At 34.0% G+C, this 15,999-nt stretch overlaps 1 protein-coding gene across 8 annotated transcripts in view; it reads left to right on the forward strand.

The window, feature by feature from the left end:
- GRIA2 (glutamate ionotropic receptor AMPA type subunit 2) overlaps window positions 1–15,999 on the forward strand; it is a 178,232-nt gene that overhangs the window by 140,059 nt on the left and 22,174 nt on the right. For all 8 annotated transcript variants that reach the window (XR_008912922.1, XR_008912921.1, XM_001375094.5 and 5 more), the window contains exons 10-12: window positions 1,095–1,301; window positions 1,826–2,196; window positions 8,605–8,803. Coding sequence is in view for 6 of the 8 variants with exons in the window: in XM_001375094.5 (XP_001375131.2) it covers window positions 1,095–1,301; window positions 1,826–2,196; window positions 8,605–8,803 (777 nt within the window). In the remaining 2 variants the exon portion in view is untranslated. The remainder of the gene's footprint in view (window positions 1–1,094; window positions 1,302–1,825; window positions 2,197–8,604; window positions 8,804–15,999) is intronic.

Raw genomic sequence — 15,999 nt, forward strand, 5'->3', positions numbered from 1 at the left:
ATAAAACTAAACACTTTGATATTCTTCCTTTTGATTAAAATGGAAAATGAGACAAACATTAATTCACTTTGAAAACGCTTCCCTTGTGCCTTCTTTTGGCATTTGTGTAAAAGGCTAAAGAGAAAAGAAAGAAAAAGCTAGGGCTTTCTTTGGCATCTGGTCCAACTTACCCATATCATAGCTATAACAACAACAATAATAATAGGTAGGTAATATTTATATCATGCCTTAAGTGATATGAAGTGTCTCTCTTATGCTACTTCATTTGATCTATAGTAAGTACTAAAATGTTTTTTAAATTATTTGATTCAATTAAGACATCTGTAAATTTTATCATAATACTGAGCCCAGGAGTGAGCAGATACTCAAACACAATTATCAATGACAATGGAGCATGTTAAAATTAATTTTATCTATCTGCATTTAAAGTATAGATTATCATAAAAATATCAGAATGCTCCCTAGTTTATGGGGACAAGTGGGTGAAATGAATCACATGACTAGAACACAGGGTAAAGACAAATGCTGCGTCTGTGCAGGCAGTATGAGACAGTAGATAGAAGACTGAATTTAAAGTCAGAAAATCTGAGTTTTGTTTCTAAATGATGGTTACTAGCTATATGTTCGTGGACATGTTGTTCAACCTCTATGAATTTTAATTTTTTTATCTGTAAATAATGATATTTAAAAATTATCTTACCCAGGGATGTTGTTGGGCTAAAATGAGATAGATAGATAAAAATCCTTTTCTGTAAAGATACTAAATGAATCTCAGCCATGATGATGATGATGATACCAATAATGATTAGATTCAGGCTAAAATTATAAATAAGGTGACAAAAAGCATTAGATAAATTAACAAATGGAAAATTCTTATGATATTATTAAAGGATATTTAGTAATTCGATTGTTCAAACTTTGTAGCTTATATGGAGGACAATAATCACACTGTTCCTGCAGAATGTTCAATTTATCTTCAAATGAGTAATTATTAAATTTTAAGTTAATCAAACAAATAAGTAAACCAATTACCCATAAGGGTTTTGGAGGATGGCTACCTTCAGTCAGCCAAAGTATAATTTTTTTCTAAACAGGAATCTCCATATGTCATGATGAAGAAAAATCATGAAATGCTAGAAGGAAATGAGCGCTATGAAGGCTATTGTGTAGACTTGGCTGCAGAAATTGCCAAACATTGTGGATTCAAATACAAATTAACCATTGTTGGGGATGGCAAGTATGGGGCCAGGGATGCAGATACAAAAATTTGGAACGGGATGGTTGGAGAGCTTGTATATGGGGTAAGAACACATTGCACTTTTTTTCTACTTTTATTCAAATTATTCAACATTTTTGTGGATGTATTTTATGCCCTAAAGATTTCTTATGCCTAGATTCTTACAAAGTTACTGGGGATATACTATTTCATATTCATATGAACATTTCAAAGATTATATAATTCAACTAGAATTAAAAATGCAGATTAACTGAAGATGGACCACAATCTATGTTTCTTCTCTATTTAAGCAGATGGTCATATGCTTTTTTCTAATTCTGGAAAGGGCATGTCAGAGAAATAAAGACTAAGAATAAAGATGTGCTTATCATAGTCAAGCCAGATGGGTGTATTGTGTACATTGAAAAAGGAGGGATATTTGGGGAGTAAATCTCTATTTTGTTTCCCCTTTGTCTGGACTCTGCTAGTGAGATGAACATTGCCATTTCCCTGCTACCATGGTCTTCATCTCCAATTGAAGAAACAGAGCCATCAGTTCTTGCTAACTACATCTGTCATTATTCTGAACTCTCTTTATTTCCCTTACAGAAAGCTGATATTGCAATTGCTCCATTAACTATTACATTGGTGAGAGAAGAAGTGATTGACTTCTCCAAACCCTTTATGAGCCTCGGGATCTCAATTATGATCAAGAAGCCTCAGAAGTCCAAACCAGGAGTGTTTTCGTTTCTCGATCCCTTAGCCTATGAAATCTGGATGTGCATTGTCTTTGCCTACATTGGGGTCAGTGTAGTTTTATTCCTGGTCAGCAGATTCAGCCCCTACGAGTGGCACACTGAGGAGTTTGAAGATGGACGAGAAACTCAAAGTAACGAGTCAACTAATGAATTTGGGATATTTAATAGTCTCTGGTTTTCCCTGGGTGCCTTTATGCAGCAAGGATGCGATATTTCGCCAAGGTTGGTTATATGCCTATTTCAACTTTGTGCATTTTAGGTCTCAGAAAGATATTCCTGGTACCTATAGATTTACTCTAAAGATGAAACCAGATGCCAACTTCTTGTCCAAGCAGGTTCAAGCTCCTGAAAGGGCAGACTATTGGCCAGAGGCAGTGAAATATTTGATCAATATTTATCAAATGTTGATCGTGTATTTCTCTGGTGAATTTATAAGTACCATGGAGAGGCTATAAAATGCATAAGGTCCCCATCATTCCATGCCTTCTTGGAGGGGTACCGTGTTTTTGCTGCATATTCCTATTTTACAGTTATCTGTGTATCTAAACCACAGAACTGTATATGGGAACAACAGGTAACTTGATTCAAGAGCTATAGAAGCAGCAAATCCCCCAAAACTATTTTGCCTATTCCTTGACCTATTTTTCATACACAAAAAAAAATGAGATAAGATTAGATCATGAATGTTACTTGGCAAACAGCATTATTGAAAAATAAACACACACACAAATTGGTGGATACACTGTTTCCCACAATTCTAGAACAGTTTACTCGGTTCAAAATAAGGGTGATTCATTGAAATATTGGGAATCATATGAATGGCATAGTATGAAATCATTTCAGACATGTCTACTCTTAGGAGGACTTTTACTGAATCTGGTAATATTAGCTCTTTCTCTCTTTCTCTCTCTCTCTCTCTCTCTCTCTCTCTCTCTCTCTCTCCCTTTCTCTCTCTCTCTCTCTCTCTCTCTCTCTCTCTCTCTCTCTCTCTCTCTCTCTCTCTCCCTTTCTCTCTCCTCTCTCTCTCTCTCTCTCTCTCTCTCTCTCTCTCTCTCTCTCTCTCTCCCCAATTAAGTGAATAAAGTTATGTTGTAAAAGAAAAAAAGAATATGAAATAAATGACCAGTGTGCACATTTAAGAAAGAAATAGAGTAGAGCAGTAATCTTCTATTATAGAGGAATGATTCAGTTTCTTTCCAGTTTTAGTTATAACAAATTAGCTGCTGATATATATATATATATATTAACTTGATCTGTTTTGATGCTTCAGTGATTATTTAAATCACTTAACCAAGAGAAAGGATATGTCCTCCATAATTATCGTTTGTATAAGTGACTTCATTAGAATGATACAAAATATCCTTAATAAGATGCATATTTATTTATTATTCCTAAGACCTTAAGATTAGACTGATATATGTGTCTACAAATGGAAAAGGTAGGATCAAGGGACCACTTTGGTTTCTTCTAGTTTTAAATCTCTGGTCCTAATTTATAACAATACATTGCATTCTAGGACAGTACATGTGAAAAATCATTTGGAATCTAAGATATGGTGAGGCACCTTTGGTTTTTGACAATCTGATACTATTACTTATAGAATGAGTGCTCATTCTATTGTCATCTGTGGATATGGAAATGATTTTCAAAATATTTATAACAACATAATGGAAATAATCCTAGGTGACAAGTTATTTCAGTAAATAACATCTTCAATGCTTTCCAACTATAAAATTATATAATTACATGCCAGAAATAGTGATAACATGAAATAACTCATGAAGCAAAAATTTTAAAAATATCATTGGATATTTCATTAATAATAAGGCTAATTTAGATTAATAGAGATGAATCAGAGAGGGTTGTAATCCTTTGTCCATTATCTATGTGGTTGCACCAGAATATAGGGACCAGGAAATACTGTTTTAGTAGTGTGTGTAGCATTAAGCTACCTTTTTGTGTATCAAAATCATTCATCATTTCATTTTTAAATTTGATTCCCCCAGATTTTTAATAAAAGTAAATTGCTTAAATTGAGGAAGTTAAGGAAAAGAAGTCCCTAGTTTAGATAATGGCAATCAACTCTTCAAATGAGTTTTGCTAACCTGCTTTTTAGGGAGGCACTAATTTTAATGTTTCTTTAATGATTTTGGCCTTGAAGGATGGTAACTATAAAGTAATGGTTAGCTGGCCTTGGAATAGAAGGCTAATTTTATTTAGCTAAGCAGTCAAATATTAGGACTTCTCTCCATTAAAAGATTTTTCATTTCTTGGAATGGAAAAAAAAATTATTATATCCCTTGGTTGTTGTTTTTCTTACCTCTTTAGGAGGAGAACCAGAGGAGAAAGTGACAGAAACTACATAAAGTAATGCATCTAGACGTACTTTAATATTCTGAGTCTGGGGGAAATTGGCAAATATATTGTGCAAAAAAATGATAGGAAAAATTCTAGCTGATTTCACATTATTGAGTTAGTTTATTTTTAGGTATCCCATTGCTTTGCCCCTCTAAAATAGTATGTTTGGTGAATATAATACTTCTGCCGGTCTTAAACCAATGAAAAGCTACATTTATAAATCCCAGAATGGTTTCCTTTATTCCCTTGTTGTAAGAGGATACATTAGCATATGAACTCCTTAAGAATTCAGAAATAATTTGAATGAGTTACTCTGTGGCCTATATCAATTATATTTTTTTATGTTTCAGGGATTATACGTCTCCCTTTGCTTATCAAAAGCATTATGTATGGTTTTCCCAATAGTTTATTAAGGGAGTACATTTCTTTGATAAGTCCTGGTATTAGAGTATGAACTTTATTCTCAGGTACTAAATTACTGCTGGTAGTTAATCTTGGCCCCTGTTTGTAGTGACACTGATTGTTAACAGAACTGAAATTTTAATAAATATGGGACATGGGATTAACCCTGGAACTGTGCAAGAAAAACCAGCAAGGAATATATATATATATATATATATATATATATATATATATATATATATATATATATATATCTTTGCTTAATGCTACAGAAATGTTTCCTTTTCTTTGACCTTAATTTCTTGGGCTAGTCCCTATGGTAAATGGTCATGTAAATGCATTTAAAAATCTATTTACTGTATTTTACAAAGAGCAGAGATTCCTTGTTACCTGTCAGTGAAAGTTAATGTTTTGAAACTAAGCAAACTATTTTTCTTAGGGCTAAAAAATCCTTCTTGAAAGAGTGTCTCCAAAAGTCCACTGCTAGATGGGAAAATGGAATTTATATTACAGAATCAATTTGAAGGCATCTTTTCTAGGAACTACCATTAATTATTTATGTATATATACATATATATTATAACTTCTGCATAACTATTATTTTTAGTTGTATGTAATGTAAAGATGGAGAAGAAGGGTTGTGGGGATTGGATGGCTTTTCAGTAAATCAATCCCATAACTTTTCATCATGAAATGAGAATTCAGAGTTATTCAGTGAATTTTCAGAGTCTAGGAAAAGAGATCAGAACAGAATAACATCAACAGCAAAAAGGAATATGAAAATGCTAATGTTTGAGGTGATGAATTCTTTATAGTCTCTTTCAGCATAGAGATTTATAACATATAATCTATTTGTGAAATAAGTAAGGTATAATATAAAATACATATTATCTAATTTATTATTTTATGGGGCATTCTGAAAGCTAGTCATATCTAAATAATCTGTTGAATCAATTAAAATGAGCCTTTTTCTGAGTTCAATATTAGGCTTCCCTTTATCCTTTGAGAGAATCAACAAAAAGAAATGAAAGAAAATAATACCTTGAGGATTGTCTGTTTTTTTCCTTTGTTTCCATGTTTTTTTTTTTTAAATTTTGTGTGTGTATGTTGGTTTGAACACTGGATGTCTCTATTTTACCCAGTCTAGAAGGACAGTAGCCAGTTACAGACATGATTCCAGTGAGGTTTGGCAAAGGAGCTTTGACCAGCTTCATTTCTGTTCTGTGTGGATTCACTTTTCTAGCCAGTATGGTGACCTTCTATTCCCTACTGATCATCATATTGGTGTTAGACTTATTGTCGACACCCAATCAGGTTAATCTGCTGCAAATCAGTATTCCCAAGTTTGTCTTCCATCAGCCTCTATCTCCATAGTAGAAAATAGTTTAGGTAGGCAGCACCATCCGTATGATAGTAAATATTATAACTGTCACCATTCCAAGCATATAGATACACATATGTATATGAACACATGTACACAAATACATATATATACATACATATATAGACATATAGATATTTATATACAATTTGCCCACAACACAAATACTTGTATTTATACATATATATTCATAGATAGAATAATTATCGAATTATTCAATCAACAAACATTTATTAAGTGGCCAATATGATTTCAGGTACTGTGCTAGGCACTGGGGATGCAAAATCATTGAATGAAACAACCCCTACTTCCAAGGAATTTCCATTCTGATGAAGAATGTTGAAAAGAAAGTACATTGTAGATTTGCTGGTGTTATTTTTCACATTTAGTCCAAATGTTTGGGAAAATATTTATTATAGAAAACAAAGATAAAATTTGAATTAAGTTTAATTAAATAGTCCTCCAAAATTATATTCTATTTCCTTCATCAAATCACATTCCTCTGTTGGGTTAACAGTAGAACTAATAGGTGAACCAGGAAAATCAGAAAATAAGTTGGATGATCAAAATCTCAATTTTTCCTGAATTATTTTGGACAGATGCTTATATCAAATGAGCATATATAACTCCAAATCCATGTGATGCAAGGAACATACTGTGAGAGGCAAGTGTGAGATCTTAAGCCCTTTTATAATGGAACAAATAGTTTTGTTCCTGTAACATATTGCCTATAACATGTGCTGCTATAAAGTCAAAAGCAATTACCATGCACTCTGAGCTTTGTTTTAAGGGATGCTAATAACCAGGTACTGTATCTGTCTTCTCAAGGTACTTGCCATGTAATTAAATTTTCAGTTGCTAAGGGGCAAATAATGGTCTCTTTAAAAAAGTAAGTGCTTCTAAATTAGGGGTTTCCCAAAATTTAAAAAAAAAACCCTTTCTGGAAGATAAATAGAACAACTCCAGGACTACCCTATCAAGCATTTTTCTTTTGTTTTCCTATCACAATTACTTTACTTTCTACATCCTTGTACCTTAATCACAAGATGAACTGGGATGGGGGAGAATTCCAGGGGATTTTTATGGGTTTCTTTTTTTTGTTCTTTCCACAACTTGTTATATAACTTTTTTCTTTCTTTCTAAATACCCTTCTTTTTTATAATTTCCTTAATATTATCACTTTGCTGATTTACAAATGCTCTCCTCAAAGGATTTGGTACAGTGGGAATGTATCCTCCAAAAACTTGACTAGGAAGAGGGTTAATGAGTGATGTTCTGAAGAACCTCCCCCATTATTCTCTTGATTTTTAGGAGTCTTCAACTGAAAATTGAAAAAAAAAATTCTAAATGTGGGCTAATTACTTGAAAAAGCATACCTCCTAAAAACAGTGATAAGAATTGGCATATCAATTGTTAAGGGATACCACAAACCTCAAAATCATTCACATTCCTACCTCATGTTTTCAATCATTTTTTGCAAAATGCTATATATAGTCTTTGTATAAGCCTTTTTCTAAAAAGAGATGATTCCAAAGCCCATTAGGAATGTGAAAAGCCTTTTTTTGTATTATTAAGAATTGATTTACGGTCAAAGCAATTTTCATTTTTATTGTGTTTTAAAATGACATTTTCCCCCTGGTAAACTCTTGAATATGTCTAATTTGTTTTTCCCTGAGTTTCCTGTCTTCTTTTTTTTCTTAAGCAGGATGTACAAAAGAAAATGCCCCAAGACACTTATCTACTGAATGAAAGCATCAGATTTTTATTTAATAGGAATTATATTTTTTTCGATTGTCTTTGTAATAGCAAGTTACCTTCATTTCCTATCTGGTATTACATTCAGTGGCTACATTTCACAAAGCACTTTGGAGCTTGGAGGTTGGAAACACTCTTCTAGCAACTGGCACAGGGTATTCTTCAGTCTCTTGGTACTTCTCTCAGTTAGGTAAAGGACTGCTACATAGGTTGATCCTATTCTCTCCCTGAATGTTTCCAAAGGAAAGTCAGCTTCACTCCACAAGTGGTTGCATATCTGTTTGTATATTTGTCAACTGATTTGAGTTTTAGTTGCAATTTTGATCTGGATATTCCTAGCTGTTTTTGATGATGCCATTCATATTTCATTGAATTGTACATAGACAGTTGGACAAGAAAATATGAACATTTAGTAAATCAATTTTACAAAGTTTTTGAAAATCTTCTTTTCAGGACTTTACAACACTGATGAATTGGACATTATCGCCTTGCAAAGTAAACTGATGTCTGAAGTCTGGGCATTTGCCATTCTCAGCAAAACTCACCGAGTTATTTTCCATCCTGCCCTCAAAGCCTTATAATTTGTTTCCATTAACAATCAGAGACACAAAAAAAGGATAATCTGACATAGTTCCTGATGAATATAATATAGTTATTTGCATAAAACTGATAACTTGTCTTCCTCTTAGGACATTCATTTCATTTTTACAAATCCATTTCATACTTGTTATTAGATCGCTGTCTGGGCGCATTGTTGGAGGTGTGTGGTGGTTCTTTACCCTCATCATAATCTCATCCTACACGGCTAACTTAGCTGCCTTCCTGACCGTAGAAAGGATGGTGTCTCCCATTGAGAGTGCTGAGGATCTTTCTAAGCAAACAGAAATTGCTTATGGGACATTAGACTCTGGCTCCACAAAAGAATTTTTTAGGGTAAGATATTATTTTATAGCTTCTTATGTTGGTTTAAAATTCTTAATTTTCTTAATTTCTTGGGTTTTACCCCTCATGTTCTACTAAAAGGTGTTTGTAAGAAAATAATTTTAAAAACTACTAAAAGTGTGTAGATTTGCACATTTGAAGTTGCCTAGGGAAGTCTTTTCATGTTAGTATGAATTTTATTGACCTATGTCTGGAAACAGATTGAAGCAAGATATTCTTAAATTGGAGAATCTTAAAAATGATCTCTATAAAATATTTCCTCCTGGTGTATGTGACTCAGTCTTTGGCTCGGTACTACAAATTATAAGTAATAGTCTTGGAAGGTAATATTTAAAGTTGAGAGATTTATTCTAATTAATGTTGATTCATAATCTTGTGTCTGTTCCAAATATTAAGTCCATGATAATATTGAACTTAAAATTCTAGCACTCTAAAAGAAAACAAAACCTATAATAGCCTATGAAATACTCACTCAAAATCAATAATAGTTATACTCTAATACTTATAGTATCATAAAATATTGTTCCTTCTTTCATTGGGGTATTTTGTTATTTCTGCTTCTACACCAGAATTCATTAGGGAATTAAGGATACAAATATAATTTGCTACAATTGTTACAAATGTGAATTCTTTCCATTAAAGTCATAAAGGAGAACAGATTAACCTATCTCTTAAGCTTGACTATAAACCAAAACTGAATCTGAAAAAAAAACCAAATCTGAAATCTGGGCCACATTTGTATTACATAAAGCTCAGCTAAATTTGACCAGAATTAGAGATAAGAGAATGAGAGTCCAATTAATGTCCTGTCTCATTCACCACTTCCTGTGTTCTCCCATTAGCTTTCTTTCCAAACATTTTTAATTGAAGAATCTTCATGATGGGTTTAGAGAAGGATAGAAGATTCTGTCATGGGTGCATCGGGGTTAAATTTCTCAATACTTCAGTCTTGTGTGTCTAAATCACACACAGAAACTCATAATTGATCTGTGTGCAGAGAGCCTTTGACTGCAAAATAATTCGAACTTTGGCTATTATGACATAGACAGTTGTTCATGATAAAGCAGTGTACTGTAAGGGATATGGACAGCTCTCAAAATTAATTATGGTTATTATATGTTATTGTTTGTGTGCTCATTTTATGATTCTGAGAGTGTCACATGTTAGATTGAGCTGCCTTTGAAATCAACAAGAACATCCTCCCTATGACTAGCCTTGAGCAAATCCCTTAATTTCTCAGGGTTGTAAATTGCTCTGTTAAGGGTATAGATACAGTGAATTCTAATATGGATTATTTTTACAGAAGGGTTCCCTATATCAATAAAACCAAAGGTCCTGTCACTATTCTTCTAGTGATTTCAGTTACAGAAGTTGTGGCATTCTCAATTTACTCTCCAGCACCCTTGTGGAGGGTGGTGGGATAGTGGTGTGCATCTGTTTGCTGAAATAACATATTCGTATTTTTATGCTAGTAGAAGTAATCATAATTTTTCTAAGAGACAAGGTTTTTTTAAGAACAAGCTAGCACTTCTCATCATTAGCACTGTCTGTACTCTTGGCAGAAAATATTGGCTCACGCTGGAAGATTTCAGGGCAGCTTTAGTTTAGCAGAGTACAAAGGTCCATATCCTTAATTCCTTGGCCATATGGAGAAAATAGCTTAATATTCAATAATCTTTCCAGCCTGAGAGTTTGCTTCCCAGTATAAACAACTGTTACTGTGGCAGGAGAGCTAGCAATCATTCTCTAGAGGGTCACAGTGAGAGAGTAGCCTTGCCCTCTCTCTCAATCTACTCCCTTATCTTGCTGTGGGTCACACCAGCTTTTGGGTGTAAATTATCCAGGATAGGAAGAAAGATCTGGAGAGATGACTGCCAGATACTGTGTGCTAATAAATGGGAGCCTTCCCCCTCCCCCATAGAAGTGTGCTTCAGGAATAGATCATGTATGTATGATAGTATTTTTCTACTTTGTTGTAGGAGAGAGATATATCGGATATAAAAACGACTAAAATTCAATATTGTCTAACCCTTAGTCAACAGTTTAGAGGGGAAGGTCTTGGAGATTCTCTCATGGTTCTGTGACCTCCTGGATCTGGATTTAACTTTTGCATATGTACCTTTAAGTCTTACCTTCCTCATCTTATTCCACTTATTCTCTTAGGTTCCCTTCACTTTATATTCCAGTAGCTTCCTGGTTGTTCTCCATTCTTCATATTTCTTTTCCCATTTTATTTCATTGTTTTTGGGCTTTCCATCTTTATCCCTAAGGCAACCTTAGGAATTTTTCATCATTTTCCCTCTTCTCTGCCTCTCAGAAGCTTTTTTTTCATTCAATGTTCAGCTTATGTGCCACCTCCTACACAAAGTCCCTTTTGACTACCTTTGCTGTTACTGTTCTCTCCTTCAAAGAACATCAAATTTACTTATCTGAATGTTTGTTTTATCCTACCTCATCTCATCCACAAAATTGAAATCATATGTTGATATAATTAGTTTTCTTTATAATCTCAGACATTTTATTTTTTTTTTACTTTAAATATATTATTCTGAGGAAGCCATCAACTTCACTGCAACACAGAAAAAAAAAGCTAAGAAACCCTGATCTAATCCAATGTAGGTTCCAAAAACAATATACTTCAAGCAACCTTTCTGAAGACGTCTGTTGAGAAGGAATTACTGTTCTATTGAGGTAGTCCACTACAGTTTTGGTTAGCCAGATTATATTGGATAAAATAATATAATGATATTAATATTATAATAAGTTCTTTGAATAATTATTTGTAGAATTTATATTATACTTTAAGCTTTGCAAAGTTTTATTAGGAACATTTCATGATCACCTTTTCAACTGGTTATATTTGCCAAAATGAGTTTGGGGTAACAACAGAATCATTTTCTGTTCAATTTAAACCAATTGGCCTTACTTATTTGTGGTCCCTGCAAAGTCCATGGAATACAGTAGTACAATGGAGTCGGTAGTGATAGTACTGGAAATTGAAACTCCCAGGGGTTAGACAAAGATGCCCACACCTACCTTTACCATCATTATCTGTGGGTCTTTGTAATCTACAGGGCTGATAGCTGGTTAAATCAGTGGTTTGTTTGTAGATCTGGGCAGATGGCTCATCCATGAACCCAGCCTGATATCAGTGAATAAATGGCTTGAGTGGGTTGAATTTAGAGCTGAGGGGGCAAACTCTCTGTTCTCTGTCTTTCTGTCAGATTGCTAGCAAACCCATGTCTGCTAATTATACAGAGAAGAAAACTGTAACATCTGTTATTTAAACACATCCACACATTCATACACACTGCTTGGCTTTTATCTTTATTATTTTTAGTCAAGTGAGTGGTCTTCCATTTTAACTTCCTTTCTTTAATATGATCTAGATCCTAGGAATCAAATTATTATCTAACAGCCCTTTGCATGTTATTTTCCCACCTTCGCCTGTAGCAAAATCTGTCAATGTTAATGTTGCACCAAGACAGGGAGTTAAGCTATTGTACAAAATTAAAACATGGAAAAGCATGGTATAATAGACTTGGGAATCAAATCCCATCACAAATAATACCTATTTGCTCCACCTGGATGAATCACTTACCTCTCTGAGTCTCAGTTTCCTCATCTGAAATATCAGGAAAATAATAACTTTTACCTCAGAGGGTTGCTATGAGGCTCAAATGAAAAAATAGAGGTGTTCTATAGAATTTAAAATTTCATGTATAAAATAATTATATTTGTTGATATCATACATTCTACAGGGATAGTTACAAAAAGCAGTGGCCAGGAAAGGTAAAGAACAAGTTTTAAGGTCAGACAGAACTCAACTAGCACACCTGAAAATAGAACCCAGGTGTCTGTACACTTAGTCCTCTCTTCTCAATTTTAATTAAGCTCACTGATAAATTGGTGCCTTGCATTAGAAGAGAAATAATAATTTCCATAAGACTTGAGAACAATGCTTGACCTGATGTCAAATGTTCCCTCCTCCTCCTCCAAACATCATATTAACTGACCAAGTTGAAATCTGTACTTTCAGATTCTTTGGCAGAGAATTCAAAAATGAATACTGTGCACTGTTACTGACTGAGGGAAGTAATGCCTGGACAGTAGCTTTAAAATCCACTTGTGGGAATAGAGCTATTCGATGGATGGATGTGTCTTTCTTTAAGGGCTCATCAACAAATGAACACACATTTCCTTCCCCTAGTCAGAAGTGGAATACTGCAAATGGAGGGTAATCACCCTTAAGTGATGCTGAGAGGGCAGTGTCTGTATCTTCATTTCCAAGGCTTCTCTGAACCTCCTAAAAGCCCAGAATTTCCTTAGGGAGTCAGAAAATGATAGTCTGACTCATTTCAGATCTGCTGATCTCCACTAATTATAGTGGCACTGTAGCATACCTATAATTAAGAAAGAATTAGGCTTTCAATTATAAAAAAGCTATTTTGGGTGTTGCACATCTTTGCAATTTCTTTTCTCAATAAAATAGGACAAAAATTGAAACATCTAGGATGTTTTCCTAGATAATATTTCTAGAGGACCTATATACATCCATACTCATGCATTGACTCAAAGAACTCTTAGAACTGTAAAAATCCTTCAATAGCAATTAAGTTGCTTTCATCACAATGCATGATGGAGCAGTGTCTTAATGAAAAGAGCTATAGAGATGCAGTCAGGAACCCATGCTACTAGGTAACCAGAGGGAAGCTGCTTCACTACTCTCAGCCTTAGTTTCCTCATCTATGAAGTGGGGATCATAAAATCTTCAATCCTTATAGCTAGGAATATTGGTGATGATAATAATGGTGATAATGTACTTTAAAACAATAAAATGGCATAGAAAACATAGCTATTATTATTAATATCAATAATTTTAATCAATTTTATATCATCTTATGGTTGGTAAAGTGCTTTGCCTATCTAATTTTATTTTCATAATAAACCTGGCAATAAGGGCTATTTTTATCCTTATTTTATTCATGTGGAAACTGAAGCAGACAGATATTAAGTGACTTGCCTACAGTCACACAATTAGTAAGTATTTGAGGCATTTTAAACCCAAGCCTTACTGACTCTAGGTCCTATGCTCTATCTAAGTGTGCCACAAAACTTCTTATAATAAGAATTAATATTTTTATTATGGTCTTAATAATAATTAATTACAATGATGAGGCTTTATCACTTGGATGAGAACTTAGAGAATATTTTCTTCCTTAGGGAAACCAAGGTCCAGAGATATGGGAAGATTTGTCTGAATCACACAAAGAATAATAAAGTGAGAATTTACTTCCAGATTCTCAGATGCCAAATCCAGTATTATTTCTACTATGTTATTTTTTCCTTTCAAATCATAGTAGGGATATTCTTACATATCACTGATGATATGTTTTATGCAACTTCTCTCTCCAAACAACTTAAGCCTACATTGGCTGGGTTGCTTATAATTTTTATTCTTTCTAAACCATGCTGCTTCATTATTTTCATTCATGAAGCACATGTCCCAAATGGTTTAGAATATTTGCATATATTTTAGGGAATCCTTGAGTTTATTCTTTTTTTTTCCTCCTTAAACCTATTTTCTGAAGTTAGGTCAACTCTATGGTCAGAAATCATTTTTAAAAGTGTGACTAACTTTGTGAAGGGCTTGAGAAAACAGCATTTTGTGTAGCCAAGGACTGTTGGTTATACATGCTATCTATAAATAAGGTAAAAAAATATCTTTTATTTTTGCCATTTTTCATCTCTCCGACATCAGAATTCTACTTCCTATACTATAAAACCTAGAAAAAGTATAAGGAAGAAGGGGAAAATAGCATTAGCAGAAAAGGAAATGAAAAGGAAATTGGGCTCAAGTTTTTTCCAGGACAGGGACTATTCCAAATATTCTTTTTGGTGATTTCAGCAGACCTTCAACAATTTCTATAACAAGGGAAAGGGCAAAGTTTTGGAGATTCCAGATGGTCATTTTCAATATTTTTTGTCTTCTTATAACATGGTTGCAAAACTTAAGAAATCAGTAAGGAAACATCTCATTCATCCCACTTTTTTTTCTCTGCATGCATATGAGTTTCTTCATCCATAACCATCTGCATGATGGCTGAACCTCTTGACTACATACTGATGAATAGAAAAGGAAATGAAGGCAAAGAGGGGCATGTTATTTCCTGTGCACTGTGAGCTAAATCTGCTCCAGATGGAAATATGATTGGTGTAACTGACAGCTCCCCAGTGTAGCTATGAAGATTCTACTATCCAGAAGCCTACAAAATACAGGGAAAGTATTTTGCTTTCCCCAGTATTAGTATGATGGCTAAAACTAGGACAGAGGAAATAGTTTTGTCTAGGAGGTCAAATTTACAAAGTCATGATGACTTTTGTGGTATCTCAGGAGAGAAATAACAGAGTTTAGGACTGAGTTAACAAGAACAGAGTTGAAATAGGAGGCAACTGGATTGTATGCAGAGTGAGTTACTTTCTGGTGTATGGCAACTTTGCCAGAAGTTGCCTCTCTTCTCTCCCTCATGCAGTCACTTGAATGATGGTATGCATCAATCCACTGGCCCAAATGCATTGGAATTTGCCCCAGGAACAATAGATATAGTTATGACCCTTTTTAGTACAGTCCCTAGTCTTCTTTCTAAAACCAACTTGTGAAACTACAGGCCCTCCCTATAACCAGTTGGCTAGAGAGAACATTAGATGGTACAGAGAAGATGTCTTCAGAGAGATATTGATCATTCATGAAATTGAGTATATCACCTATATTTTTTAACTGGTGACTTAATAACTAGGCAGCATGACCTAGTAGTGATGGGCTGTAGTCAAGAATACCTGAGTTCAGTTCTAATCCTTGACATTTTCGAGCAAATTACTTGGCTTTAGTGAATCCCAATTTCTTCATCTTTAAAATGAGGAGGTTGGAGTAAATATTCTCTGCAATCTCTTATGTCTCTAAATCTATGCTCCTCTGAACCCACAATAATTCTCTTTGGAATTTGGCTTTACCACAGCCATAGTGGCCCTAGACTATTTTCAGAAAGAAGTAGAGAGATGAGCCTTTTTCAAAGATATCATTACCTTCTAAAAATGGTTATTCCAGGAGACTGGGGAAAAAAAAGAAAGAAAGATTTAAGAATCTGGCATAATCTCAAAAGCCTCCTTTTATCCCCATATCTGTGATG

The sequence above is a fragment of the Monodelphis domestica genome, chromosome 6, assembly GCF_027887165.1.
Source record: "Monodelphis domestica isolate mMonDom1 chromosome 6, mMonDom1.pri, whole genome shotgun sequence".
In the NCBI taxonomy this organism is placed as follows: Eukaryota; Metazoa; Chordata; class Mammalia; order Didelphimorphia; family Didelphidae; genus Monodelphis; species Monodelphis domestica.